This window comes from Caloenas nicobarica, chromosome 3, assembly GCF_036013445.1.
Source record: "Caloenas nicobarica isolate bCalNic1 chromosome 3, bCalNic1.hap1, whole genome shotgun sequence".
NCBI classification, from domain to species: Eukaryota; Metazoa; Chordata; class Aves; order Columbiformes; family Columbidae; genus Caloenas; species Caloenas nicobarica.
The window spans coordinates 64,667,363-64,692,473 of NC_088247.1; the positions used below are offsets into that span (position 1 = coordinate 64,667,363).

Below are 25,111 nucleotides of genomic sequence, written 5' to 3' on the forward strand. Positions count from 1 at the left end.
GCTGGATTGTTTTCAGTTCCTCAGCGAGCTCTCTGCACCTTTTCAATCCGTAGCATGAAGCCCTTGTTCAGAGGCTCAAGAAGAAAGGGCTCTCTGTCTCTGCAAGTTACCCCAGTGAAGCTGAAAGAACACCTGCTTCAGTAAAGCCACCGCAGTTTGACTGAGCCTGCAGGACACACCTACAGACAGCGCTCAGCCCAGAACCTACTAACTCCCTTGCTCACCATTCACTAGATTCAGTCCCCTTATGTGGGTTCTGGATGAAATCTAAAATAACTTCCAGGTAAAGGAGAAAAGATCCTACACACCTGTTTTTTCAAAAGGCAGCTTCTTTCTCCACCAAAGCACTCTGTCAGTCCAAGCTGGAGTTCTGCACTTATCACTTGTATCATAAGCCTCTGAGCCAACATCATATTTATATGTTGGTCCAAAATTAATAGTCCCTTCATGGAAGTCTTTAAAAATCTATGAAAAGAAATACCATCTCTGTGATTAAGCTACAGATGAGGTAGTTGCCATTGTAACGTATCAAGTTCTTTGCAAACAAACAATATTCTGATCACTGAACAAATTACTACATTCATGTACTACAAACAAAGGTCTGGAAACACATCATCTCAATTCCTGTCAAGGAATTAGACCAAGCCAACATGCAGGTATTCTGCAAAATGAGACACACAGCCTTACTTTTCCACTGGATTTTTGCTGTTGTAGTTGATCAAATTCCAAAAGTGTCTTCCAATCTTGACGTTTGAGAAAATAAAAGACTTCTTCATACGTCAGATCAATGCGATAGTTAAAGTCACCACACCAGAAGACATAGTCATGTGAGAACACGCTCCGCCCCTAGGTTAGAGGTACAGAACACCATTAATGTTGAATCGCATTCATGGGAACACCTTCTAAATGCACTGAAATGTAGAACTTAGTCTCTCTGAATTACTAAATGCAGGACCTACTTGCCACATTTGATTTGTTAAAATCCATCTTGTGCTACAATGTTCCTTCACTATCTTTTGCATCCTGCTGAGCTGAATTTTGTAAACAGGAGTGTCAGACTCCGACCTCTGTTTCCTGAAGGTATGTCTAAGCTCGGATCCCAGCTTTAGATTCACAGTTTGGCTATTATGAATATTAAAAATATATTATTGTTTCCCTAACACATTTCACACACATATTTACATATTCTAAATATAACACAAAATGTGCTTCAAGTACCAAGGCACATTCAGCAACAAAGGTCCTGAGTAAGAACAAGCTCCAAATTTGATCGTATGTGCACATCATAGTTTTGTAAATGTAGTGAAATAAGACATCAATGGAAATTCGCTCCAATTCTAAGTTTAATATGTTATCCTCTAACCATTTGTTGTTGCTGTTGTTTTGGTAGGTTTTGTCGTTGTTGTTGATTTGGGGGTTGGTTTGTTTGGGGTTTGGTTTTGTTTATTTGTTTTGTTTGTGTTTGTGGGTTTTTTTTAAAGTTAAGTTATAAACCTCAAAACCCCAGAGATTCGTAAATGAAATGTTCCAGAGCTGTGGCTGTCACAGCACTAGAGGGCACTCTTTATACACATTATAGACAAAAGGTACCTTTAGCTATCGTAAACGTGACAAACATAAAATAGTTAATGAGGGATTAGAAGGAAAAACTACCAGAAGCACAACTTTATGGCCATTTGGAACAGATATTCTATGCAGGATGTTCAGACTGTCAGTGTTAGTTCTTACATAAAACGACTGATTGATATGCTACGTGTGCCAAGCCTCTAAACCTTGCAAATAATAGGGAGTTAAAATTTTATGCTTTGCAACGTAAGTGCCATTTTTTGCCAGCTAACCAGAATACACAAACTGGTCCATTTCCTCCCTGGCGTGGGACCTCTCCAGAGATGTCTGGGAGAGAAAGCATCATGGAAATTAAAGCAACCAACACTAAAGCAGCAATGCTACAAATCCCAGGGGTTATCTGCCGGCCTGAGGAGACAGGTGTGAAATAAAACACTAAGGTGATTGATTTGACATGATTTAGGGGAAAAGTTATTCATACAGACCACTAGTGCCTACTTGCCACACACAGAGAAAAGCTAGCAGTTCCTCCACAGTGACACATTCATGAGGACAAAATGAAGGGAACAGAAAGTACCATATCAGTGACCAAGAACTGATGTGATGTATCTGAGCAGGAGCAGCTAAAGCACTGAGGTACTGAGTGCCACGGATGGTCTTTTAGAATCCATTACTAACTACTGTCAGCAAGAACCACCGGTGTCATGCTCTCCAACTCTAACACCAGCCACCTAGATCTTATCCACAAGACCTTACAGATTTACCAGTTAGGTTGGACCATTCTGAAAGATCAACTTGAAAACTGTTTAAAAGTGAGGACTTTTCAAGCACTGCAGCAATAATTTTTTTTTAAAGGCATAGAACTTTTGTAAAGCAAGTGCTATATTAGGCGGTATCTGGCCTCCTGCAAAACATGATTCAGTTTTTGGTTTGTTGGGTTTTTTTTTTAAATGTTTTCTTTACCATTTTCTTTTATGCCCATTCTCCATGGCACTAAGATGACTTGTCATCAAAGACAACTTGAGACCTGTTTTCATAATGTAAAGACATAGCCTTTACATCCAATGTTTTCAGCGTGCATACACCTACACTTACCATCGGGAAGCTGAGTTTCTGTGTGATTTCTTTATAATCTTCATTCCTCTCTTTCACCTGAGTCTGCCCAGCAGTTAAGTGGCTGCATATAAAGCAGAAACTGGTACTGTAGAACTGAAAACGAATGCTCACTGCCCCTTTATTTCCAGCTTTTCCTCCCATTCCTGTCTTCACAGTATCTATTGCTACATCCCTGTATTTAAAAAAAAAAAAAAAAGAAAGAAAGAAGAGCATGAAGCACTGCAGGGACAAACATTCAATTAACTTTGACTGCAACATAAAGGAAAAGCCAGTTTACAATGTCATGTCTTCTCCCCTCCAGAAAGCTTGCTGCTTTTAGGCATGTCTTTTAGTTTCTTGATGATGTTCACGTACTTACATTTAGGATGAAGTATAACACGATATTATAGAAATAAAACTATTTGAAAGTATTATCCTCCTCTTCTTGTCCCTTCCAAACAGACCAGCAAGACATTATTTCTGAAGTACTGGGAATTTCTACAGAATATACTTTTCAAGTTTACCTCTACCATGATCTTTAAAATAGTGACAATAACTACATTTACACGTTTCCTTTTACTTTTGAACATACGGGAATCTGTTTTTCAGACAGTTAACAATCTAATTACTGTGACTGTGTTGAAATCCAACTTCACAGTTGGTGCTGGATTTTTCAATCAATTAAAGAGTAACGGATCATAACCCATAATTTGTTAAATCAAATGCAATAAAATCAGTGATTATCAGATACAACTATTTATACCCAACCCTTAAAATTAGTTCTGTGCTGATGACAAATTGCTTAGGTATTCCATATTGTTAATTACATAGTATTTCAATGCCCTGATAAGCATGTACTTTACTATGGAAAGATGATTTGCTTGGCAAAGCAGACCACCTGCTCACAGGATAATTTCTCCCAGATAGCCAGTCTGCTCTGAGAATAAAGCACGCCTGTCTGATCAGATAAGTAAATGATGAGATCATTGTTGTAACCAACCCCAGCACCATGCGTGTCCTTCCCAGTGAGAAAACTTTACTTTCAAGAGAAAAGTCAAGCAGATCTGGACCAGAATATTACTGGCTTTAAGCAAGAGGCAGGGGGAAAACCACTAAGTCTTATTTGAGTTATTGTCAAGCATTCGTGATCTCGATGCAAGATGTTACAGGCTCTCTTTTGCCCCTTGTCTTCATCTTCCTCTCTTCCTTGCCCTCCACTTTTTCTATATTTTCCCCTCTTTGTTTTCCTGTCTTTTCCTGACTGCAGAAAACCTCCAGAAAACACAACCTCAGGAAGGCAGAAAGGGACCATCGATGTTTTGTACGAAAAGATGGGTCTCAAGCGCTCTGAAAGAAGCATGTCTTCAACCTTTTCACTCTAAGGAGTTCTCCCTTCCTGCTGCCTGCCTACCCAACTGCTGACTGATATATATCTGACTTGCATTCATGGCAAAATTTATGTTGCGATAATCCACTGTGCATTCAACTACTTGTATTTCATCAATCCTTTCACTGCCGTATAAGCTTCAGCTATTCTCTCATTTTATTTCTCTGTTCTCTAACTTCTGTCCTAATCTCTTTAATCTCTGTAAGCACAGAAGCCTTTATTTTTTTTTCCACTTCTGATCATTTTTGTTTTCCTTTTTTAGACATGGGAAAAACTACACAAGCAGAAAGGTTAGGTTTGATTGTGCTCATATAACATAGCAGCACATTAGCATTAAATGATGAAACTCAGTCACCAAAATCAAACTCTTCCATTTTTCTTCTGAGTTTCAAAGGGCTACATCCAATTCCTAGCAGTTTGACAGCTGCGACAGAGCCACTGTGCTGTTCTGCTTCTGATCTCCAGTTAAACCAGGCATTTCCCGCAGGATTACTCGGAACTTCTTGTAAGCTGGGCGAAAAGTCAGAAACTGACAGAAACACTTCCCTTCTGGATTGCTTTGTGCCACCAAAAATATCTAATTTTTAAAAAATCATGTTGAAGAAAGATTACTGGGAAGGCATCGATGCAAGACCATCAGGGTTACCTGGATTGCATTACTCTGCCTAGCCTAGAGCACTTGATGTTGTGCAAGCTCTGCACTCATCTTCTCAGTAGATATGAGACCAGAGGGAAGAAAGAGGCAGCTTTTGATATTTTAAATCACAAAATGCAGTGGCCAATCAGTTCCCCTAACATGGAGTAGATGGTACCATTTGGATCACCCTAGACTTTAAGTACAGAGTGGTGCCCAAGGATAGTTTGGGCTAATTACTTATTTCCTACCCATTCACACTTAGCCTGCATAATTCTTGCTCATGTCAAAGGCATTTTAATGCAGAAATCCCTGTGGCTTGATATTCTTATCTTCCCTCTTTAATAAAAATCAGAATCTTCCAGAGGCAAGAGGATTTTGATCAGTCTCCAGGGACACCAATGCTAGTAAGCTGAGGACACACAGCTCTGCACCCTCCTGACTAGGCACATGTGACATCTAGGAGAGACAAACACTTAATGGGCCCTTATAGCTCTCAATTCTATAAAATGTCAGGGGGCAAAACCAGCTCTCTTTCCCCCACCTCCCTTTCCACCATTCTTTTCAGGCCTGGAACCAGCCCTGCTTCCATAGGGAAACACTAAAGAGAGAGTAAAAAAGTAAACCCTGCCCTTTGGGCAGAGGGCAGGCACTTGCCTTCACTTGGTGTTCCAAACACTCTCAGACTTACTAGCTCAGGTCATTCCTTTTCCAGAAAGACAGCACTCAAAAAAGGTGCTGACTGTGCACCTGAAGGCTGCCTGGCCTTTGGGTGACCCAACACGAGGATGAACTCCAGACTACTGCTGCCTGGAAACATGTCTCTCCCCCACACTGAACAGAGACAAGAATCTAGGTCTGCATAATTCCCACCAAACTGAAAAATCACTTCCACCCTCTCTAGTCACACTCCAACAGCAGATGTTACTGTAGACAAAGGCTGAGGGTTTGTTGGTTTTTTTGTTTTTTGTTTCGGTGGTTTTTTGTTTGCTTGTTTGTTTTTTACCTGATGAAGGGAACATGATAAGGTCGTACAAAGATGAAAAGACAAACACCAACAAGCTGTGCTGATGTCAGCTGAATGTAGCGATGAGTCCTGGAAATAGCTTTTTGAAGCTGCTCTCCCCACATTTTTCTATTCGTTGTACTGGAACAAACATAAAATCATTTAATGGAATCAAAGCAAACCACATACAGTCAATAAAATGAGCAGATTAACCGTGCCTTAGGTTTACAGACACCCATTAGGCTGTACACATGTTGGCTCCAGAACTCGAAGTGGCAGAGACAGATAATACCTCCTTGTGAACGAGACCAGAGTTAGCAGGGCCAGTAAGTCCACACATAGCGCACAAATAACAGGGGGATTCTGTCTGCTACGCCTAGAAAGAGCCATGCTTTTGTGACATTTGATATCCCCATTCACTGGAGATAACTGGAAGCTAATTGCGGTAATCTTTACCATAAAACCAAAAATCCATGTCAGTCTCATGACTTGTAAGATTTCTTGTGCTCACATTGAAGAAGAGATCTTCTCTGGATCTTCCCTGCCTGGGAGATGACTGGCCACCCACAGCTGTTGGCTGTTCTTAGCTTAGGTTTGCGGATGGGTGCATATACCTTTGCTTCTGCAGAACTACTGCTTTCTTATCTCCAAAGTTGACTGATACATGCAGATAAACTGCCAGCCCAGCAGCCATGCTGAGCACTGCTGTAACTTGTCATTCCCGAAACAGAATATTAACTGGTCAGACGGATGAATCAGTATGGGAAACATTCTCTTCAGTGTTTCGGCCCTATTCCTCCTTCAGATTCAAAGGGACTGGTATACACCACAGCCCACTGTACACACTGATGAGCCAAGCTCAGGCTTTGCGTTTAACTCCTTCTCTAGCCATAATTTTCACAAATACAATTAGCCACAGAGATATTTCATTCATCTTAGAATTCCCACATAAATGCCAATTATGTTTGTAGGCACTGAGCACATTTTTCCAACATCACACAAGGGTTTAAGGACAAGCATTAAAATCAATGACAACCATCAGAATCCTTCTCTGACAACACGAAGACTTAAGAGACTTAGAAAACCCAGTGTATTCTGCTGTACAGAAGTTCACAGAGAAACAGCACTTTCAACATCATCCCAGCGCCATTTGTTAATGGCAAACATATTTCCAGCTATGATTACAAGCAACAGTCTTGGAAGGAAGTATTTTATACACCTGACCATACAAAGTACAACTCTTGTTTGGCTGTTTTCGTTTAGTGTGGTGTTTGTTTTGTTGTTTGTTGTTTTTTTTTTTAACCTACCTGGCATTTACAATATTCCCTGCACTTAATTCAACCATCTCTTCAAATCCTACTGCAAATATATCAGGAGTGCAGTTTTCATCATCTGTTGGAAAGAGGAAAAAATCAGACAAGAGTTACTATTCTGTTGTTTCTTCTAATGACTTGTTTTCTAATTTCTATCAGAGATCATTCCTGTAGCTCTGTCTTGTGTATCCCCTGCCAAGCTATACATATTCATAGCTCCTTTAATCTAATCTCACAAAACAACCCCTGCAGTTCCTGTGAAATTTTTTCCTGCTTTTCTCCCACCAGTTGGTCTCCAACCCTCTTGCAGGAAGCACTTTAGAATAGAGCATTATATTGTAGCAATGTTAAGATGAGAAAATATTCAATGTTCTCTCTTCCTCACCCCACACATCAACTAAAGCCACAACATTTCACTACCCACTTTTACCCTCTTGCCATTTTACCCAACATACTTCTCCTTTGTTTTCTGTTTTGACACTAATTGCTATGTAACTGAACTTACTGTCCACACACCAGTATGTCTTTTCCCTCTCAATGCCTTTGTAAATTTATCTATTCATTTAAGGAAGCCTTTGAAGTTTCTTCTTATTTCTTCTGAGTCTAACTTAAGGTTAGGTTAGGTCACTCTAGAGCACAGTGACTCTCCCTTCCCTAGCCCAGACACATGGATATTAACCTGGCAAAACACCAAAGATCCAGTGGTCTCATAAAATAGTGGGAAGCACATTGGTTGACCCATCAGGCCTGTCCATTGCCTAAAGGGATTTTTTTTTTTTAACTGTCATACAACCAAGGTAACAGTAACATAATTAAACATGAAGATCTAAATAGCAGACAACCATAGGAACCCAAATCAGAACCTGCCTCTAGAAAATAAGAACGGAAAGAAAAGTAAAATATGCCTCAACTCTCTGTAGACACAAAGGTGAAACCAGCACATGACAGCTGGCCTCCTTCACTGGCTTAATATGGCAGGCACTGTCATGTGTATTTCCCATTAATAATTTTGGACACTTGTCTTTGAACACTTACCCATTGGTATAGGCACTGCACTGACATTACCACAAACAGAGACGTTTGCATGGTCACATCCCAGCTCTGCCCATCCACATAGCTCAGCTCCCTTCCAGAAGCTGCTTAGACTGATCATGTTATGGCTGCCTGTACCATTTGGTCCTGCTCCTCCAGTTCTCTCAGGGCAAGGCCTGGCAAGGCTAGCACATGACAGGCTCTTAACAAATTTTATTTCATGGGAATAGTCATGTGCTAACATATTTAAACTGTTTCTGAAACAGACTGGAGCAATCACCTACCCAAGCTGTTCAGAGTACAGTTGTCTGCACATAATCACATATCCATGCACTCAAGCACTATGGGTTCAAACGACACAACTCATGTAAGCAGCCAAGGATTTGAGGAATGAATTCCTGAGCTTGAAAGTTAGGCACAGGAGTATCCCTGTGATTCCTGCAGGAAGCTAAATGTTCCACTGTAACAATAAAAGCATGGGTTTTGCCATAGTTTTGCAAACTCAATTTTTAAATGACAGAACATTCACTTTTCATTTTCTTAATAAAATCTGTAAATCAATTGCAATACCTGACCTTGTTCTGTAAATAAGCAATTGGCAGCCAATTTAAGCAAGCCACAAGCACAAGAGCCTTCTGTACTTCTAAAGAAAGGAAATTGCCTTGAACAAATGTAATAATACAACTCTTCTTGTCTGAAGGGTTTGATAGTAACATTTCCAGACAGTCTCAGAGTCAGGATTGTACAGATAAGTTTAGCTCCAGGTAAAGACCAAGGAGACACCCTGAGGGAACCTAAGCGTGTAGCTGCCATTCACAATGAAGAAAAAAGGACAGAGATATTGAAGAAGAAAATGAAATACGGGACGCAGAACAGCCAGACACACCCCATGATGGCGTGAAGGAGACCTCTGAATTCTGACCTGCTGAAGGTTCAAGGCAGAGTCACCTGGCACAGACGCATGAGTTGCTCTGACTGTCAGGAGCCCTAAACATGCACCGCTGCACTGCTGAGGGGAGGCAGCACAAGCCTACATGGGGCTGAATACACCCCTGAGAAATGACACAAAATGCCTTCCGAGATGCACTGCCTTTGAAAGGAACTGCTGGTCAAATCTATGTCCCAACTCGCTGTCCCTGGAGATGCCAGCAAATACTGCTTCCACATTTTTACTGTAAAGTCTTACCCTGAAATTCAGAAACTCCAGAGAGCTTGGGAGAATCCAGCAGCCAGTCTGTCAACTCACTGGTACCGAGGATGTTGCTTCGAAACTGCTTCCCTCCGTTCACGTTCCACGTTCCCGTGGCAACACGAACACGCTTGAAGCTTGTGAATTCAAACTGACGCTCTGACATGGCCTTCAAAATACTTGGAGTTACTGATGGAAGAGGGGAGACAGAAAGAGGGTGTGTAAAAGAAGAATGTGCTGTAAAAGGACACAAAGCATACAGACAGCAGCCACGCAGTCACTGTGAAATAACTACATTACCCTAGCAGCAACAACACAAAAGCTAAGGACTTAACTCCAATGGCAAGAACTACAAGATAACTGGGGTTGACGTCAGCAATTTCTCTTCCAGAAACCAGGAACCCTTTGAAAGGTTGTGAAGGGCTGGTCACACACTTTCAGAATATGTTTTCCTGCACTTTTTCAAGTAATAAGCAAACAAATTCTTTTTCCTCCCTTAATCTTTTCAGTTTAGGCTACAGCAATCAAGCATGTTGCAAGTTATGACTTAAATTGAAGCCTTAAAAAGTTTAGAGTGTGGGGGGAAAGGCAGAGAGCAGCACAGAGTCTCGCACCCGTTCAAAACTAGCACTGTTGTGGCTTTCTAGCCTGGTCAGAACTCCTCACAGGAAACCATTATATTCATTTATTTTTGATGAGTATAGAAAATCAGCAGTGTGGGCTTTTTATGTGAGCACCTGAGCTAACCCTAATCTTTAACTACCTGATTTGCATTGGTAGTCAGGCATAGAGATGTTATCTGTATTTTCCTTGTGGTCCGCACCAGGGAACAACCCCAGGACTGAAGTGGCACTGAAGGGTTCACATCTATCCTATTAAAATCCAGTAGTTCTCAGGAGCAAACTGACCACACGATACTGCTTGTGGGTGCAGTTATCCTATATTTTGCACACAAGTATGTTCTCTGAGAGAGTTATGTTGCTTTATTCCAGACGGGTGCAAACATGTATATGTTGTGGACTATCAGGGCCTGGAGTAAAGCAGAGAATGAACCAGCATAACAACATTAATGTGCCTTCAAATATTGAAATGGCTAAAAGCATGTGCAAACTGCAGGTCAAAAATAAGGAGATAAAAAATCTGAGCTCAACAGACTTACTCTAGACAAACTTAGGACCAGAGTGGGAATATAACCCCTAAATCTTTCCCTCTGGTCCAACTCCTTTAAACTGTCAGAGTAGATCATCATCAAACAGCAAACATACCCGAAGTCCAAAACAAAATATAAGAAATAAGCACAGTGGAATTAAAACACACAGAGTCGTGCTATGGTCATTTGAAAGCAGTGTTTTAAACAACAGATTTGTGCAAAAGTAGCTTATTGATTTTTTCAAAAGACTGCAGTTGCTTATATCAGACAGCTAAAAACAGACACAAAAGAAAAGTGAAGTATTTACACCAGCCTTACCCAGCAGTGCAGTGTGGTCCATGAGCATCTTGCCTTTGTCTGCATATTCCTCACTGAAAAAGTCACCCATGAGCAGCAACTCGACGGCTTCCTGCTTTACTGCATCAAAAAAATTTGACTGAATTGTGCGAGACACAGAGCGGGCGCCATCCTTCAGTTTCCCAACCTATATCAGACAGGAACCATCAGTGCAGGTGGCACTAAAGAGTGAATCAGACATGTTTCTTTACTTGTGAATAAGCAGTTTTGCCATTTTTCTTTACCTTGTGCTTCCCCTCGAGGGCACGACTGCCAGTAAATACTCTGCTCAGATTATGACCGTTGAGACTCCACATTGCTTTGTAGGATTCCACAAATCGCTCGATTATAGATTTAGAGTTCAACCCAAGGCTCTCTAATTGAGCAAGCAGGATCTGGATTAGGTGCAGAAGGAGGAAAAAAAAAAAAAACAACAACATTGTTCTTAAATGTGTTTTTGGTTTTTAGCCCCAGTTTAAGTATTCCAGCCAGCATCATTTTGTATCATAGAGCTGACAAGACAGACTTGTATCATTGATGTTTATGCTCTCTTTCCTCTCTGCCCCATGGAGCAGACAACAGACGCAGTACAGTCATCCACAAACGGTCCTCTGACAAACTCACCTCCAGTGCAACGAAGGACTGTACACTATTCGTACGATCCAGGCAGTCCAGACAATTCATTCGAAAAGTACCTGTCTGCAGACTTTGGTAAGCAAACACATGAGGAGGGAGGAAAAAGAAGGTATATTTTAAAATAACATCTAATCATGAGTTGATTGAACAGGATCATCAAATGTTCAGCCTGAATATACCCACCCACATTTTAACAGTGCAAGCACGTTGTGCACAATGTGTTCCATTAGCATGTTTAATTACTTGACTACATCTGCAAAACTGTATTAGCAAATCCATGCACTGGTAATTCTCCAGATTTCAAACAATGGAGATGCAGTTAAGCCAAATAATCTATTTAGCACCACGGCTACACTTTGTCTCAAAACTCTTATTTCAAAGTGGCCATTTATGCTCATGGTCCCAACACAGCAAACAACCTGGGAAGGCCAAGACAGGTGGTGCCTGGCTATGCTGGAACAGAGGGGCAGGGACACTCACCGTGGACTTACATTCTCGCCCTTTGTGAAGATTCCAAAGTCTTCCCAGTGCAACTTCAGCTGAGGCCTCAGCAAATTTTCCAGTTTCTCAGTTTTCCCACCTTTTGCAAATTGGTGGTAGTCAAAGTTTATCATGGGAGTGTCTGCTGCATGGGAAGAGGCCCATAGCAGTTTCTGTTTAGATCGAGAATGAAGGAAAACAAATCATGCTCAAACCACAGTGTAAGGATTGATACCAGCATGCTTTTGGCATTACTAAACTTTGACTCTTTATCACATTTTTAATGTTGAGAAGTTCATAGGGAATTTTGAAAGGCCAAACGTGAAAAAAAGCAACTGAAGTTCTCTATTTGTTTCCTTTCCAAAAGTAAACTGGGTTGTTAGACCCCAATATTTCTGCAAGAGAACTCAAACTGCAATGCAAAGTATAGCTGAGAATTGCTGCTGTCTGTGCCTTGGCTAGTGGCAGCCCTGCAGCGTGGGCTGTGCCTAAGGATGTGCGACAGCAAGGATGCTCTGGGCAGGCTCGGGACCGAGACCCTGACGGCAAGGGTGTCCAGAGCTGTTTAAGGTACGGGAGCATAAAAGTGCATGGGTGCATTTTTTTATCCATTCCTGAAGTGCCAAGACATGGGAAAAACGTGGCCCTAAATTTAGGTAGAGGGTGTCTGCGGAGGAAGTAAGAACGAAATGATGTCCCAGGAAACATATTATGAAATGTTTGTGGTAAAAGATGAAAGAGGAGGCACAAATAGCGTCATTATTTCATCTCCAGTTTCTATGACCTCACATGCATTTCCCTAACCACCACAGAGAGAACTGTTATATTAGCTCTGACCATGTGAGCTTTTGTGTATTCCCTTCCCCCCTGCACATTTTCATCTCAAGAGATGGACACTTTACCCCACTTGGATTGTGAGACGAACTGAACAAAATAATTCTAATATTACATTAGAAGTGTACATGCAGCAGTTACATCAGCTTAATTGTATCAAGCAAGCCATTAAGCCTTCCTCACAGAAACAAATTTAAAAGGTGTTACATGGTGTTTGGAGAGAGATGTACAAAATACATTTCACTATGCTGTTAGAAAAGCCAAAACACTTGGTATCTGCTCCTCTGTTGTCAATACCTCAACTTGCCTTTACAGCTGCTGGCACTAGTAATGCAACTGAGGATGATACTTACCCACTGCCTCAGTGTAAATAATTGTCAGAGTATTTGTAACTCTACACTAGAGCATTGCTTTTACTGTAAACATAAGTACATCTGTTGTAAGGAATGCTTATGAGAGGAACAGCATTACTGGGAACAGTATTGATTTCTGGTCTGGTAACAGCTGATTCAAGTTGAAGGTAAGTTGGTCATTTATAATTTTTCATTTGTTCCCATTGCATAAACAAATGGTAGCAGTGACATGCTGATCAAGGAAACCCTGCAGCAGCAGTAACAATAATATTTTGAACCAACTCTGGTAAGAAATACTAAGACTGCAGGTAGAGTTTGGAAAAAAGGAAGGAAGGAATACAAGGGAAAGGAAGATGGAGAAACAAAGAAATAAACTAATGACAGAAAAGGAGAAAAGTTTTCATTTCTAATCATTCCCTATGAACTACCTTCTTTTTAATTCAAGCTCTTTAAATTCATCAAAGTAAGAATTAATTATATATTCTTTCTAAACATCCATTTATTAAAACAAAAAAGTAAAGAAATGACCAAGAGGTGTTTGTTTTGGATGGGTACAAAAATTCAGTTTCTGGTACTGTCAGTTTAAATTCTTTCAGCTCACAAAGTGCCTTCGTAATTTCTCTTTAAACATCATTAAAGTTTAACAATTTAAACAGATCTTTCTTTATAATAAATGAATGAATGCAAAGTCTTTATTCTAGAGATGCACCATTTCTGACTTAATCTCTGTTTGTATGGTACTGGCCAGAACACTGTCTTCAAGAATGCGAGTGTTTGATAAAATATCAGTATTAAATTAACAAGAAAAGTCAGATTTGTATTCTCCTAAGTTATTTGAGCACTTTGCAAGCAATCATCTCTTATCCCTAAATTTCAATGGTTTTTTTAAAAAATAAACCACAAAAGCTATTTTAAAGATAGGGAAATCAAAGAGATTATAGAAGCCTATTGGTGTCATGCAGAAGTTCAGTAAGAAGCTGAAAACAGAAGCTATGACTAGACTTCACTTCTGTAGCTTCCTCACTGCCTTGCAAACTTTAGTCATAATCACTTTCTTTGGCCACATTCTGTCCAGGGTGAGACTTTCACTTTCCACTGGGGAAGCTGATAGCCCACCCCCCCCAGCTCTTTTGGAGGAGGAGGAAACGGTCACAGAGAAAAATGGCCAAAACCTCGAGACACTCCTTGTCTCGAGTACATTATTCCAACAGAGAGGGAAACAAATCAGGAACTATCATTTAACTACAATTTTCATTTTGTTTAGTTTCACACAGTAGACATTTGAACTCAGAACTGTTTTATTGATCTTTACCAGTGACAGATACCTAACACACTATGGGTGTGTACTTAAACCATTCTTCAGATTGTTCTTGGGAAGACATACCCCAAAGTACCTATGCCAGATTTCTAAAGCAACGGGCTCTTAGGAGGCAGATTCCATCAGCCTCCAGCCAGGCTCAGGCAGCTGCGCACTGCTGCAAACCCCACCAGTGCCAACCTGCAGCTTCAAGTACGCATTCATTTCGGAAATCTGGCCATGAGAATACTGTACTAGAACTCAGTGCAGCTTTAATTCCATGATCCCTAACAACCTGGAAGCACAACCCAGATGCTTTCAGGTATTAGTTGTGCCTAGGGACATGCAGGGGCCAGGAAAACCTCTCTGTTCATACACCAGGCTGTCAACCAGTGCTCAGGCAGCCAATTCTCATCACGGTCGGTGCAGAAGAGCTATTTCGCATTGCAGTCAGAGCAAGACAGCTTACAAGATGCTCAGTGAGCCAGGGCCTGGCCCCCAAGCAGTTATGGCAATCCCATGAGGAGCCTGACTGCACAGGTGGCCATAATAGAAACCATGACAAAGCTGACCATGATTCGTTTTTTCAAAGGTGGACTACTCTTATGAGAATTAGGGCTATTTTTTTAAAAGTCTGGTTAAAGAGAATATGCATAAATGTGTGAAGAAATAAACAGGAAGGCAGTGCTGGAAATTAAGCCATGAGACTGTGAAGCACTATTCTCTCAGTATGTAACATCTAGTAAAGAGAGAACATAATTTCTTAAGATATAGTATTCATCACCTACTGGGCCAGAAGGAAACAAAAGAACACAGAGGCTCAGGGGAAATCAGCAGTTAAAAAGAAAAAAAAACCACTTTGTTTTTACCTTAAAAGCTCTGTTGAGCACCTCTTCTCCTCCTCTGCTTCCCAACAGGTTAATGATCACTTGTTTTCCATACTGCTCCTTCAGAAGCATCATATGCCTACAGCAAAAGTAACCATAATAAGTACTAAACAAGAACATGTTGTTTCCTACTACTTTTTTTCAAAATACAGAAGCAGAGATCACTGGTTGTTCCATCCAGCAGAGAGTTTCAGCCACAGCAGCTACAGATGTCTTCCTCAGTTTCCTTGCAATAAATTATTAAATAGTACAAATGGTGAAAGTACACAATTAAAGGACACAGCATTTTGTACTGAACTTAAAGATTGAAGCATATTAGGAAACAGGCCCCAGATCTTTCATGTCACTGTTAGCTTTGGTATTGCCCTTTGTATGTCCCCACTTCTTGGCTGCCAGCCTGGGAACTACATAGGAAAGACGAGAAAAAAGCGTATTACACTTCAACTGGAATTGTCCAGCATCTTGCAAAGCTGAGCCTACAAAGAATCATCAGCAGCAATGGGGCCTACGACTCCCATACCAAGGCCAGAGAGGCACAAACACACATCTCAGGCGACACGGTTCAAACTTCTCTGAGCTACTGCAACATTAAGACACTCATTTTCAATTAAATATAAGCAGGAAGGTTAGTAATCCTAAGAACTGCTGTGCTGGATCAGACCAAAATTCCTTTTAGCCAAGTGGCCTGGCCCAGATTCTTCAGGAAAAATGCAGAATAGAAAAATATAAAGTGGTATATTTTTGGCATATATCCCCAACCTTTCAAAGCCTGACATTTAGGGACTCTCAAGTCAAGAGCTTTTAGCCAGATGCAGAGGCATCCATTCTCCCTTCAGTAATTGTTTTTCAAGTTGGCATCCATGTGCTACAGGAGCTGTGCTGGCTCATCAGGAAACAATTAGATCTTAAAACCATCTTCCATCATGTACTAACAACATTGTAGTAGTACTTAGGAAGAAGCTAGATAGAAATAGACAGGAAAAAATAAAACAAATACACAAATGAAAAGCTATTACATGCTGCAAAGGGACATGCAATGGCAAAATGTCAGAAAAACAGCAAGCACACATCTTCCAGCATGCACCTTTACATCCTATAACCAGAAATAAACCACACAGAAAACCATGGAAGGGGAGAAAAGAAAAAGTGGTCAGCACAGCGTTTAAGAAACATGGCTACTTATATTTTCTGGTGCTATTTATGTTCCTGATTCTGCAACCAGTTCTTTGTGCACCAGCTCTTCCCATACATTTGCACTCCGCTGATCCCAGCATCAAGATCCTACTTCTCTGCCACTGTTGCTTCTTTACAGTAAAACTGCTGAAGCTCAGGTCACCTGCTGGAGCACTGTAAGCAAAGCTCCCTGAGGATTTCTCAGCGGGAGGGGATGTAAAAGATCCACTAACAAGATTACCATTCACTTCTCACAGTGCCTTCTCAACATGTTAACCTATCAGATGGAAAAATGTAACAGGCTAAATCTACTCTAACACTCAGAAAAGGGATAGCAGGTCATTAAGTTTCAGCGTCTTTTTCCATATAAGCAATCACTTATTCCTTGCCCATTTTCAAAGGACTGTCTTTTGCAGATCTGTAAGTAGAGAGATCCCTCACTTCATCTAACCTAAAGGCTTTACTGTGCACAAGGGAAAGAAGGAATAGTGCAAGCTGATCCTCATGTTCAAGTTTCTTACAAGAAAACTATCAGTTTCATCAGTCAGACAGAAAAGAGTCCCTGAACTAAAGGATTCTACAGAGTTGTTCCTTGCTGAGGTACTCTCAATTTCTTGGGCAACACAAGAGGATGCTGAATAAATTATTGTCGTCTTCTTATATAAATTATCTCTGCTGCAGAATGCAAACCTCCAACATGGAGCTTCAGGGACACTGGCAGAGCAAGTTATCATGGCACCAGATGACCAAAGGACCATGACCCTCAAAGGCATTTGAAGTCAGTAGGATTTAAGAGCCTTAAAAAGCTTGGAGAATGTAGGCTAAGACCCTTTGGAGCAGGGACTGCTATGGTAGATAGTCCTTTTCAGATTCTAATCCCTATTTAGGGTCTTCAGTGCTGCAAAACTACTAACGGTCACTAATGCCATGTTTGCTAACATTTGCAGTAAATGAAATCAAGGAATTACCAGGCCTTACCCAAAATCAACATACACTCTGATTTTCCAAAACCAAATCAAAACAGAAGTCAATCACACAGCCTGGTACTTACAAGTTGAAAACGTCCCACAGGCCAAATCCCTCATATCCTTTTCAGACAATGTTCCCATGGGAGTTTGCCCTTAAAGGACAGCACTTCATAGTCAGATGTTCAAAGGAATCAAGCTAATGTGTGGCTTTTTTTTACAGCTTCCAATTGACAAGCAGAGTATTAATGGTTTAAAAATGTTTAGAAGCCAGTCTTTGGTTAAAGCAGAAAAGCATCAGCATGACAGCATACAACACTGATCACAGAATAAGATACTGTTATTTCTGTAGAGCAGTAGAACAAAGAGGAAAAAAAAAATCCAGATTGGAGATGAAGCAGTGTTTTACTTTTTAATTACCTGGGTTATAATGATAAAGAACATATGCTCCGTGCACCTTAAGTGTAAATTCACATTTGTTGGCCCACAAAAGGTTACACGGACCTTCCTTTTGCATACCACTCAGTATTCGTTAGCTTTTTCAGAAACAAGCCAGCAGATCAAACTAATTCAATTACCATTGAATACAGAAAGGAAAATGCACAAAAATAAGTGAATAAATAAAGCAAATCCACTTAATACTCCCACAGCACCTAGAAGTTTGGTAACATAATCTGAGAGATGCTTCGCATCTCTCAGGATTCACTAGGAAGGCATAAAGTTGTGCAGCTTTGGTTAAATGCCAGGCTGCTGTGTTATTGACAAAGTTGAATGAAGCCTACCTGTCAAAGGCAGGAGCATTAGCTTCCAGACCTCTGTTAAGCCTTAGATGATGAGAACCCACCTAAAATAAAACATTGGAAAGAGAAGAGAGAACTTTTTTAATTGCTAGAGTTCTAAATCACTGGATGTCTCCCTTTTTCCTTCAGAGAAAAACATCTAACAGCACCAGACACCTCAAACAGACTCCATGCACCCACACACATAATATCCTTAATACAAAAGCCACAGATTTTATCAGACTACAACATTTACAATTACAAGTGAAAACATGATTATCATTAAGCAAAGGGATACCTACACATCTTTTTATGGACAAACAAACATCCCTTCGCCAGTTTCCTCTAGCAAACATCCCACACTGCCTCACAAGAGTGTGTGCCCAGCATTCTTCTTGCCCTTCGTTCAGCAGAAAAGGCTGCAGTTATGCCAGTTCCATGGGTTGTGTGTCCTGAGTTATTTCATCTTTCATTATTTACAGAAACTAAAAAGCATCAGAACAGTCCTTTGAAAACAGGTAGGGTGAAATCCTGTGCCGTCAACCTAACAGGACTGTTAATATAGACGTCAACAACAGTAGCCTTAAGCTGCTTTTGAATGCTAGCTACTGTTATTACAGTATGCACAGGGCTTTTTCCTCTCCAAAAAACACCCTGCTAATTATTTATAGGATTGTGCATTGTTTCCTGTACTTCTTCCTCTTCTTTCATGAGTTTTGTTTCTGCAATTCTTTCTAATACCAGTGCCAGCACACTCACTTCCAAGGAATAAAATTAATGAGTATTCACCAGCATAAATGAAAGATGCATAATCTAATCCAGATTACGAAAAAAAGCAGATTGTGTCCCTACTGAAAAGTTTCAAGTTCTGTTTAACTAGAGATGCTACCCACTACCCAAAAATACCTGGGGAAAAGCTCTGTCGCTTCATAACATACAGAACGACAGTGCTGGATACAGCTACACCATGGGCAGGATGTGTGCACAACTCTACGGGCAGAACTGCTTTATAAAAAGTAGTAAGTATTGCACTTGATGGTGCTAACAGACAACAACATAGATCTTTTGGTCATCTTCCTTTTGCACTAAATCCAGTAGTCCTGAAGGGTACCTAGGTGCTTGATTCAATGATTTAAAAAGTATCAAATAATCTTTAAGAATCTGAAAAAAGTTATATTACATATTCTCTCTACTAACATTCATGCATATATGTGCATACTCACTGCAGCTGCATATTCCTTTGTTCAGAAAATGCAAAGAGTGCTAGGGTGATTCTTATTTAAGCTTGTAGCTGTATATAAACTGTAAGTCACAGACGATACGTAACCCACTAGGCTTGATGCAATAATCTCCTCATGAAACCCTACATCTCTGCCTAGCAGAAGATCAGATTAGATTATCATCACTCTTTTGACTGAAATCTAGCAAACACACTATCCAGACATTATATTTTGTTTCAAGGTAACATGCTCCTATAGAGCTGCCGGTATCTCTAGATACTCCAGTTTTATTGTGGAGGTCAATATCATCAAGCCAACTGGGCATTTCAGAAGGAAAGATTATTCCAAATCAAAGCAAAAATGCTATAAAGATATTGCTGTGAGCTTCAGTTTAGGACATCAGGACACAGTTCCTTACAAATAGCTCCCCACAGAGGCACATGATTAAACTTCATTTAACTATAGCCATTTGCCTGGTTTAGTTCTGTTTATCTAAACACACAAAATTTCCCACAAGGTAAACCTAAAATGAAAGAGCCAGCATTTTCATGGAATGAGTTTGCAGCTAATTTTAGAAAACAATTACATTTTATGTAACTTCTAAGTAGCAAGAGAGATATGCAAGGTAGGCTTTTTGATTATTTGTTTACCTGAAGCCCCAGTTGTTCCCAAAAGAGTGGAACAGAACCTCTGATCTGCACAAAGGAAGAGACATCATCATCCAAGTAAATTGTCTGCAAAAATAAAATAAGGGAAGGAATTCTGCAGTTAGATCTATCAGTCCGTGACCCCTTCACCAGGTGACAGTTTAAGACACTGAACTCAAAGTGTAAAAAAAGTAACCCGTGTATCTCACTGTATCCACTTACTGCTCAGCCACTTTTCCACAGTCTCACAGTCAGTGGAACAAAGCACAACGTATTTGCTTTCATGTAATCACAGAACATTCAATTCACTACTCACCAGAAATAAGAGAAAATGTAAACCACCACCACTTGCAAGAAGGAAGGAATCTTTCATCCACAGTGAAGATGGATTTGATCAACTGGCGGACACACTCAGGAAGACCAGCCATATACTCTCCCTGTCTCTCTCACACAATTTAACTGTGCAAAATGTCATTGCTCCTTGTGACTGATGATGGGTAATGTCAGGTGTGGGATAAGCTTACCTCTTGCTTTATTTGCTATTTCTTATTTCACTGCATGTTGTGCCTTGTCAGAGCATTCAAATAAATCTCAGTGAAACCAGCAGCTTCGCCACTCCCATTCCAAGATACAGTGAACAGCATGTGATTTAGTGCCTTTCCAGAAGGCTCATAGTGAGAAGCTCCAAACTCCCCATTTCCTTCCCTAACCAGACCTCAAAGTCTCCCTTAATATTTGTTCTTATGATCACTGCTAATGAGCTGATTCTGAGTCAAATCTATGCAAAGTACAAAGACTAATTTCCCCCTCTGCCTTCCCCCTGCACCGGCCCCCAAGCAAAGCGTTACATATGTTAACTTTGCACAAAAGGTACTATCTTCAGATTCAGTATGACCACAGAGCAACTGTGCAAAGCCTGGCTCACTCCCCTGGCCTATACTTAGCAGTGGAATCCTGGCTGCTTTCCACAGGGGATACATGATACACATGATACACATCTCTGTTATCTCATGCATGACAATGAGTCTTGCAGCCCTGTGGAGGAATGGTATCCAGGTCATCCAGGTAGCTGCTTCTCCAAGCACATCGTATCAGTTAGCACAACTGCTGCCAGCTGGCTAGTAGCTCCGAAAATAGAAAAGAACATGAAAATGGGTTATCCTACAGCTTTAATGTGGTTTGCACTTTTCGATTTGCCACTAGATGTGCTGGCTGGGTGGCTCATGGGAAGTGCTTCCATACCTCTCATCTTTATAATCACTACCAATGTACCAATTTTAGAGCTATACACGTGAAAAGAAAAAGTATAGTTACACCAGAGGTAGGTATTTAAATATTTTGTCACCAGCTTTATCTAACTAATCTTCACAATATTTTTGCAGAGCACTTACAACTGTCCTCATTTCACTAAGATGACTTAAGTGGCTTCGTCAAGGACACAATGTTAATGTTAGAACCACGGCTAGCCCAGATGTAGTGCAAAATGGCATGTTTTGATGTTTTTAGTCTCACATCAATGCATTAAGAAACCTCCTCTGTTGCATCGCATCCTAGCACAACCCCCTGCAAGAGAGGGGGTTGCCCAGAGAAGCTTCATTGCGAGGTCCGCCCAACAGCTTGAGTAACGTGGCTCTAAAACACCCTCTCTCAGTAAAGTTTTCTAAACATGGCCAGTATCTGCGTGCAGGAGGTAATTACCATGGCAACACACTGGTGTACCTCTCCTTGCACTAGAGGAGGAGTGAACAGGCCCACCTTCTTCGTCTTTACCCCACCCTCACTGAGACAGGTTGCACCAAGATAAGTCAGTGACTTCTAAACACTGAATCACCTTTTCACTCACACTCACGGACCCAAAGGAGCCAATTCTAAGGTAAAGCAAATTTGTGTAGCTCCGCTGACAGTCCCAGCATTATCCTGACTCATACTAAATGATGATCGGGTCCTGAGCCTACGCAAAAATAAAAGAGGCAGGACTGTCTCCCTTCAAAATCTGACACGAGTCATCATCTTAGTGATGCGATGAGTTGAAATGAGACATCTAATGATGACGATTACAGACAAAGCTTCACATGAACTACAATTCGGCCACTCAAACAGCTTGTTACACAGGATCCGTTTTCTTTACAATCTTCTGGAACATCCTGTTTCCATTACTAACTGAAAAATCGACAGCTCAAGTATCTCTTCAGCCAGCTCTTTTAAAAGTCCCAGCCGTAAATTCTCTAGATCCACTGATTAAAAGATAATAATAACTCTGATTTTAATACCTGCAGTTTAACATCTTCCTGAGCTACAGTTTAAATGGAAGGTATTTATTCACCATTACAGACTGTGAATATATAACCTGCCTTCTTTATGCCAAATGCAGAAGAAAAAAAACCTGACCAAACATTTCTGTCTTTCTTCATTAACAGGTGCTCATATTTCTACTTATTAGTGATTCAACATGGAAAGAGTTAACTGATGTTTGTTACTACTGTCACTCACATTTTCTGTTAACTGGTTTTCACACATTACCTCTTCTGTTTTCTGCTCTATTAAGCTGTCCATTTGGAGAACTGAACAACAACAAAAAAATTCAAATTATTTGGGAATCATTCCTCTGATCTAAACAGGATGCCCATATCCTGATGCCATGGGCTGCGGACAACCTCTGTCAAGATGAGGTCTAACGCAGAGCTCCCCTACGATGATAGGGCATCTTACATAAACTGACATTTTAATGCACTTTCATATGCAGCTTTTAAAAATTCAGATGTTTTCAAAGTGGGAGCATGGCCTCTCCAACATACTCATTCACAAGAAAGTTCTCCACATTAGCACTTTTTTTTTTTTCTTTTCACTTACAGGGCTCATCATTCTGTTCTCTGGAGCAATTCTGTAGTCTTTCACAATCCTCTCACCTCATTTTCATGACCCAGATGAATCCAAAATTGTTTTCTTCAAAGTTGCCAGTGAGTTGGAAAAAGACCTAGTATTTTTTAATGAGTGGGAAAGTAACACCCTTTTCTGCCAGTCATTCCTTCCTAAACTGATTGTAACCATTTCATTAAGCATTACCACTGGTGCAAATCTTCCCTGTATTTCAGCAATATCCACTGTCCTTCATTCACCACTCCAAGGAACATGACATTGACTTCTACTCTGTAAGCCCCATGACATTATAATAATAGGGGCAATGAGCCTTCCTGCCAGCAGATGTCTTGAGTGGGTTGAAAGACTGGGACTAAGACGACTTTCCAGTTCAGGAATGGACATAATCTAAATACCCATATACACTGTGAGAAACCACATTTGTTAAAATTTTAAATAAGCACTGGTAATATATCCAGGTTAAAATTACACTCATAAATAAAAGATTCCAACTTAATTGCCTATGCAATTCCAGCATTTGTGCAGAGTTAAGTACAGAATTTCTTTTCTCGTATTCTTCCAAGCCTTGCTCATTTTTTGTTCACAATGGCATGTTTTCTACAAGCACACATCTCTCCCACTTTTTTGCCGTTCTAGTTTTGACTTTATTACTCTGTTCTCTAGCAGGTGTGTTTCTCTTATTCCAAGGCACTACACAAAAGATGAATAGTTCTTTAAGAAAAAAAAAAATCCTTCTTAAAAAGCACATTATTTCCAGAATCTTCCTGTCAGCTCTTTTCCTTAACTCATGGACAAGAAATACATCCAAGAGGATCACACAAGTTTTCGTCTAACAGTTCAACAACAATCAGTTACATTTTGGACAACACTTTGTCATTAGGGTTGATACATACTGCTAAATCTTTGTCTTTGGACTTCATAAAAACTCCTGTGGAGTCTTAGTTTTTTTTGTCTTAGATCCAAAATGGCAGCAAGTTTTTGCCTACTTGTCCCAGGGAGAACATTCATTCCTATCAAATCCTCAAAACACTTCAGGACTACTTCATTAATCTCAAAGGGTCTGGCCTACAGAACACTCCAGGTTTTTTTCAGGCAGTTTCCCGTCAGACAACATATCAGCAACTCGATACTTGACCCGTGTGGAGGACCTCTTCTCCTTGATAATAGATTGCCTGTCCTCTGACCATGGGTGTTAGAATTTACCCTGTTTTTCTTTTGACATATGCTGTCTTAGACTCTTTTTGTGGTCTCTTTCTCCACCTCCAGGATCAAGTGTGACAGTGCTGACAGTTCAAGAGGACGTTTCTCAATCTTTTTCTTCGTTGCCTAGGCCCAGACCTTGCCCCTGGGATCCAAAGACCTTTCCCAGTAACACAAGCTTCATGCACAGGTACTGCTAGCAAGCTTCTGAGCAAGAAGCAAACATCTACATCAACAGCTGGTGTTCTAATCCCAACGTGCTGCTCCCATTCATCGCTTGGAATAATTTATTCACTAATCTCCATCACCCAGCTTCATTAGAAGGAAATAATTATCCGGTCACAACTTCAAATGGCAACATTCATTACAGACTCAAGGGGCACAGAGACACAGTCCGTGACGAAATGGATACTCACAGGGCTTGTTCTGGGACCCCCAGCTCTGCCACACAACCCACAAAGCACATGGATGACAGATGGTCTAAACATACCTCTCTGCGAGTCCCTTTAACTCAGACCAGGGGAGACAAGGATATACTTGCCAAAATAATCCTCTTTGCCCCAGCTGGGGCCATACTAAAACTTGATCCAGAAAATAAATTAATCACATGCTTGCATCCATTCCTCTCTTGGAGAGTTATCCAACATGGTCTAGGAGTTATTGTGAAATAGGGATCATTTGTCTTAATCCGAGCCTGACACTTTTTTCTTAAACGGGAAGAAAGAGAAGGTTAATCCAAATTAATGGCATTTCTTTTTAATGCCTTGTCAAGGTTTCAGTTTTCTTCATTGAACAGTTCTATGAAGGGGAAAACAACTGAAACCATTAATTTATCTTTGGTAGATTAGAGCTGTTCCCCATAAGTCACATAGTAAGATATGAAGAGTTTAGCACAACTCTTTGGAGAATAACTGGGAGAGGAGCTGAAATGTAAACAGTGACAGGCACACAAACTAAATGAAGAAAGCACGCTTGTTTCTCAACATTATCAGCAGAAAAAAATTAAAAGAATGCAATACAGTCTCAATTTTAGAACATTAGTAGTGGAGGAAAAA

At 40.5% G+C, this 25,111-nt stretch overlaps 1 protein-coding gene across 3 annotated transcripts in view; it reads right to left on the reverse strand.

Moving 5' to 3' along the window:
- SYNJ2 (synaptojanin 2) overlaps window positions 1–25,111 on the reverse strand; it is a 67,101-nt gene that overhangs the window by 16,807 nt on the left and 25,183 nt on the right. For 2 of the 3 annotated variants that reach the window (XM_065630968.1, XM_065630969.1), the window contains 13 exons: window positions 19,983–20,066; window positions 18,116–18,177; window positions 15,178–15,274; window positions 11,825–11,997; window positions 11,333–11,414; window positions 10,954–11,103; window positions 10,691–10,856; window positions 9,220–9,411; window positions 6,996–7,080; window positions 5,689–5,829; window positions 2,662–2,854; window positions 688–846; window positions 309–465 (listed from right to left, as the gene is read on the reverse strand). In XM_065630968.1, the coding sequence (XP_065487040.1) occupies window positions 309–465; window positions 688–846; window positions 2,662–2,854; window positions 5,689–5,829; window positions 6,996–7,080; window positions 9,220–9,411; window positions 10,691–10,856; window positions 10,954–11,103; window positions 11,333–11,414; window positions 11,825–11,997; window positions 15,178–15,274; window positions 18,116–18,177; window positions 19,983–20,066 (1,741 nt within the window). Of the gene's footprint in view, window positions 1–308; window positions 466–687; window positions 847–2,661; window positions 2,855–5,688; window positions 5,830–6,995; window positions 7,081–9,219; window positions 9,412–10,690; window positions 10,857–10,953; window positions 11,104–11,332; window positions 11,415–11,824; window positions 11,998–15,177; window positions 15,275–18,115; window positions 18,178–19,982; window positions 20,067–20,295; window positions 20,479–25,111 lie in introns of those variants that run through there. The other variant, XM_065630970.1, reaches the window with a different exon arrangement.